The 6,000-nt window shown below is 37.6% G+C and overlaps 1 protein-coding gene across 1 annotated transcript in view; it reads left to right on the plus strand.

The window, feature by feature from the left end:
* Positions 1-5,699, plus strand: part of LOC132115464 (solute carrier family 15 member 4-like) — a 53,587-nt gene extending 47,888 nt beyond the window's left edge. The window contains exon 9 of the mRNA XM_059523957.1: positions 3,913-5,699. Within this exon, the coding sequence (XP_059379940.1) occupies positions 3,913-4,064 (152 nt within the window). The 3' untranslated portion in view covers positions 4,065-5,699. The remainder of the gene's footprint in view (positions 1-3,912) is intronic.
* Positions 5,700-6,000: the final 301 nt, after the last annotated feature.

A 6,000-nucleotide genomic window follows, 5' to 3' on the forward strand; every position in this document is an offset into this window, starting at 1 on the left:
TTCAAATGAATATTACAGATTTTATTTTGGATTTCTTGGACTTTTAAAAAAAAATTCTCATAGAGCAGGTTGTGTAAGATTGAATTTTATGAAAACTGACCAGATGTTTGATAGTTTTGTAACTTTTTTATTATTATTATTAGTGAAAGATCTACTTTTTGTATCCTACTGATTTCTTTCAGCCTTATATTGCTTACTGCTTTTCCTGCTTGAGATTCACATCACGAACATGCAGTTGGGCTCCAGTAATGTTTATTTATCCATTACTGCCCAAACGCAGCCAAATCTGCGACAGCTGCCACTTTCCTAAAGGGGAAGCATAACCAATTTTCCCAGAGCGTGTCGTCGTGATATATCTCCCACTCTGTCCCTTGACTGAGTATTCTTTACAGCCTTGCCTTTCAGGGAGGTGACCAGCACCTCCACATCCTGCCAACTGCTGCTGTTAAATCATGTCATCTCCCAGAAGCATAGAAGGAAAAGCCACGTCACCCGCCAACGCACAACACCAGGGATGGGGGAAACAAACTCAAAACAATAGCACACCATATTTTATTTTACTCTTCTTATTTCCATGAGTTGGAGTAGCCTGTGGCATGAACTGGGACCGTTTAAGGGTATTGATTGTTGGTTTGCTGTTAGTTCTACTCTGGCATGTGGGTATTGTAAATTCAGCATTTTTCACAGACGGGCATTTGTTTCTCCTTGCTAGAGGGCAGAAAGATCCCGAGCTCTATTGCTCTCTCAGTCAAACTGTCCACCTGATTGTAACACTTGTTGTCATTGGGGAGCGACTGCTGTTACAGAGTATATTAAAGCAGCAGAGAAATTGATCAGGAGGTTCCTGTAGCCACTTTTATTGGATGGAGACAGTGAAGAAGAGAAAGGAAATTATTGGGGATTGAGACAGGAATGGGATAGGGTCTGCTTGGATTCATATCTGTGTGAAAATCTCGACTTAACATTAGCAATAACTGCAAGGCCATGGCTCTGTGCTAACTGATGCTTTCAAACAAAACTTTTCAAATTAATATTCAAAATCTTTGAAAGACTGGATGGACACTCTGTGCTCTGTGGCAAAGATGCCAGATCATGCTTCTGGAAGGCCTCCTGTAACATGGCTTGTAGATACGGGAAGGAGGAGGTAGAAACCTGCTCAACTTAAACCCTCTGGGGTCTGAGCGGGTTTTGGTGTCTGGAAGTTTGAAATGCCCTAACATTTGCTTTTTTCAGTTTTTCCAGAGCTCTGGAATGATTTAAGAAATTAAGTGACAAAAAGGGCTAGGGCTAGGCCTGGGAAGTTTTATTTTTTGTGCACTTGTTTTAGTTTTCATTTGGAAATTAAAGTTTACATTTTCTAACAAAAAATACACCTTATTTTCATTAAAGGGTTACTCCACCCCAAAGTGATTTTTTTGTATCTTCTGTGTCCTCCGCACCATAAGGATGCGGTGTTTTATTTTAAGTCAAAGCTAAATACACGTAGAAAGGACACAGAAGAGCATACACAGCATGGTGATATGGAGTGACACAGAGGAGACCATTGACCAAGGAATTATTGAATGAAGTCGTTTGTTTTCTACGCTTACAAAAAGTGTTCCTGTCGCTTCATATAACCCAGATAACATGTCTGATGGCAGATGGAGTATTCTGACGACAACTTTTCATACCTTTTCTGGACCTTGACACTGTTATTTACTTGGCAGTCTATGGGAGAGTCTCAAGCCGCCAGGTTTTCATCCACAATATCTTAAATTGTGTTCTGAAGACAAATGTAGCTTTTACGGGTTTGGAACAACATGGGGGTAAGTGATTAATGAAAAAGATTTCATTTTGGGGTGGAGTAACTCTTTAATGAAAATAAGGATTATTTTTGGTTTGACAATGTAAACTTTAATTTCCAAATGAAAACTAAAAGAAGTGCACAAAACATAAAACGTCCCAGGACTGGCCCTGGCCCTTTTTGTCATTAAATCCTTAAATCTTTCCAGAGCTCCTTCATAGAACTCAAGATTATTGTGGCATGCAGGTGAAGTTTGATCAGGGTTGGAGCTAAACTCTGCAGGAAAGTGTCCTTCCAGAAGCAGAATAGGACACCCCTACTTTACAGTTCCACAGTACTCAAAAATTTGCTTTGGTTTCAAGGATGAGACCTCTGTGAGCGTCTGAAATCTCTTAGCCCTCATTCTATACATAATGTCTAATTAAATGTTGACAGGAATGCATCGCATCTCCATACTGTACTGAATCAATGCTTTCATGTCTTCAACTGTCTCATCTGGCAGAAGATAAGAACTGCTTGAGATGTGTTCTTTGAGGCCGTGGATAATTGTATTTCACGGAATTGCTCATGATGTTACTCAAAGGTTCAGCTGTGGGTCAGCAGATCTTTTTAATCTTTCTGTCCTCCAATCGGTTGCTACGAAAATGTGCTATGTCTTTTTCTTCATCTAATGACATCTTCAAACTGAAGTAGAATCCTCTCTAAAGTGTAATACCTTGTTCTAATCAGCGACCCTATTTCGGCAAGAAGTGGACATGTGAATACATCTATTTAAATGCTAATGCATTCATGCAGATATACGTTTGTAGACGTTGTGATATGTAATGCTAAGAAGCACTACAGGGCCCTGCTTTAGCCGGTCTGAAACACTCCCGAGAGTTGACAATCCCTTCCCTGAACTACTTATTAAGAGTTTCTCTTTGATGGTCCTCAACCCTGGAGGTTTGACCACCTCTTCTGAACAGATCAGAAGTATTAAGCAGCTTTTTCCTCAGCCCAGAGAGAGTGAAAGAGTGAGAGAGAGAGGCTCAGACTTGAGGTTCATAATACAGGACACATTTCTGAGCCAATTCTGTGCGTTTGCGTACTGAATTTAATGTAAGTAGAGGGTTGAATTTAATACTACACACAGTCATCATGTAGGACTATAATGGCCCTGAGCAGTCAGAGGCTTAAACAACAGGACAGTTAGTTCAGCCCGAGGGCTCAGAGCCTGTAATGCCAGCAGAATCAGAGCGAGTGTGCTTCACTTAAGCTCCCAAGATGGTAAATTATAGGCTCTTCCTTCATCCTGTGAAGATGCGGCTTTTTGTTTATGGTTCCTCTCTAAGTATTGATGTAAACCCTCTATCTGCTGGCAAGCATTAGATGGGAAATGAAGGAGAGATTGGATGGAGAAGGAATGCTTGTTTAGGTTCCTCTTGAATGACCCGGAGTCAGATGGGCTTGCAGGTTGCAGTGGATGCTTACAAGCAGTGCAGACAGACATGCTATCAGTTAAAGCTCCTTGCAGCTGTAGGGTAGTATGAAGACAGCAGATTGCCTGTTCGCTCTGTTGCCTTCGGGGATCCAACAAGCTCAAACATATGCTTTTTGCTTTCTTTTGACATATGAATGCAGCATGTACACACAGATGGTCAGCTTCTCTTCATCTACCTGTACACACGCCTTTAGAAATGAGCAGAAATCTTTCCACTGATCAAGTGAACAAAGGAAGAATGTTAAGAAGTAGCAGTTAAAGAAAAAGAATATGTATTACCAAGCTTTTTTTTCTTCAGGAAAAGTGTCATTTCTGGAATAGTAACTGATTAAAATGAACAGAAGGTCCAGATTAAAGGATATGTTTGTTTACACATTGCAGTTATCATAATTATAGAAAAATAAATATGATATATTAAATATCACCTTGGCTTGTTTTGGTTGTTTGGTTTGTTATTTTTAAATTACAATTCATAAAAATGTGAGACCTGCTTCTGAAGAAACAATACTCAAATTCTGTTTCAACCAGTATACAGAGGTTGCGTGAACTCTGTGCTCCAAATCATGTCTGAGGTTGTTATCCACTACTGAAATTGGGGTATTGTGAAATTCACCTTTTTTTCTCACTTTTTTTTCCCCTCTCTCTGTAGGTAACATCAACGAGTGCACACTGAATTACTATTTCTTCCTCCTGGCTGCCATTCAGGGAGTCACACTCCTCGTCTTCCTCATTGTATCTGTGAAGTATGACAAGCAGAAGCCCAGATCAGTGAGCCACAGGGGGTCTCTGACCAAATCATGACCCCCCCATCATCCTCACCAGCTTTACACAGCCGTACGATCACCTTCATTCCTCAGCCACCAAATCATTTGCCAAATATTAAACCTCGTAGTTTTTCAAGAATTAGGTTTTAAACTATTTGATTCAAAATTGAAACACCGTTTACTGGAACTGGCCATTCTCTTGCCATTTTAAACACGCAAAAACAATATAAAAAAAATAAAATAAAATAATAATAAGCTTAAAAAAAAATATCATGTGAAATGGTTGGAAATGAGGTTTGTCCACTCCATCAGTGAACTGGATTATATAATGCTTTATTGTAGTATAAACTTTGGGCAACACTTGTTCAAAATTTGGGATTTTTGTTGGTTTGACTATGTCAAGATTTATACATTTACTTGCTTATAATTTGAAGGTTTTTAAATGGTTTACTATGAGTAAACTTATTAGTTTAAATTAAATATTTATTACACCTTTTATTTTTGTAGTTTATGCTCAACAGGGTAAGAAAATACTCCTGTTCAGATTTATTTAAAATTGTGTCTTTTGGCATGTTTTTTTTTCTTTTGGTACATTTGTATTTTTTTAAAACACAATTTAACAATACTTTTGAAACTTTTTTCCACCTTTTCCTTTAGTCCAGGCACTGTCTGGACTGTATTGTGTTTCTTTGGTCACTTTATTTTAAATTTGAAATAAATATTAATTTGTTACGCTGTTGATGCTAATTGGCTGATGTCCAAAAGGGCAAATACTGTATGGTTGGCTACTCATTTCAGATGGGAGCCAGCCTGTACAGTTTTTTGTAAACATCAGTCAAGTAGTTGATAAAAACTTCAGTGCAAAAGACTTGCACAATTTTATTTTATCACATTTAGTTGTGTCCTTAACATTTTATTACATTTATAACTTTGGTACTAAACTGTGGCTTTACAAGTGTTTGTCACTTTTAATTATTTATCAGGTATTAGGCTTGTTTTGAATGATTTTGATCATAAGTGGTAAGGCCAAGCAGTCCATTGCTCTTTATAGTGGTTATGATACTAGTGTACCTGAGAAATGATGACTTTGCACAAGACATGCTGATATCATGAAGCACACACACAGCTCAGCTGACGTCTTTACAGCAGGAATATCTGAATATGAATAGTTTTTCCTTTGAAAAAACCTGCGTCTTGTTTGTAATGATTCATGATCTTTCTAGATTTGTATAAGGATTTTGGATGAACAACAAACCTTAAGCTCATATTTTTATCTGAATGAGGTAGTGAAATTACATTAGCACTAATCTCTAGTAAAAAATAGCATGTTTATAATTGAGTATATATGCAGGCTTATGATACATCCTTTAAAAATGTATACATCAGCTTCATAATGTCATCATGCTGTAAAAAGGCGTCTTGCTTGATGTAATTTTCATGCAAATTTTGCAATGACAACCCTTTTTGCTGCTGTATTTGCCAACTAATAAATTAAGTCTGCTGTATTTGCTTTGACTACAGGCTCAACAAAATAGTAACAACGCTCCCTTTATGCTTCTTTGCTAGTTCTTTTTATGTGTTTTCATACACGGGCAGTTCCTGTGGTTTGCTTTGGACTTTTTCAGCAGTTACACCTTGTGCCTTCAATGCCAGAGTCGCTCCACATGACTCTAGAGCAAAAGAAACACATCATTAATTTTACCTGGGCATATTCAAATGCTGATTTAAAGCTTTTTAAATAAGTAAAATCATTTTGTCTTCCTCAAAGAGTCTGTTATCATAAAATGTGACACATTCTAAAATGCAGTTTGAGTTTGTGCAGTGAAAACATACATTGCAATTTTTTTTCATGCTTTTTTTTGTTGTTGTTTAAAATGAAATGGTTTCTTTTTGTTTTTGTTCAATAAAATGCATCTGACCTCAAGTGTTTGTGTCTGAGAAAGCAGTTTCAATACGAGTGTCCCATTTATTAC

The sequence above is a fragment of the Carassius carassius genome, chromosome 34 (genome assembly GCF_963082965.1).
Source record: "Carassius carassius chromosome 34, fCarCar2.1, whole genome shotgun sequence".
Taxonomy (NCBI): Eukaryota; Metazoa; Chordata; class Actinopteri; order Cypriniformes; family Cyprinidae; genus Carassius; species Carassius carassius.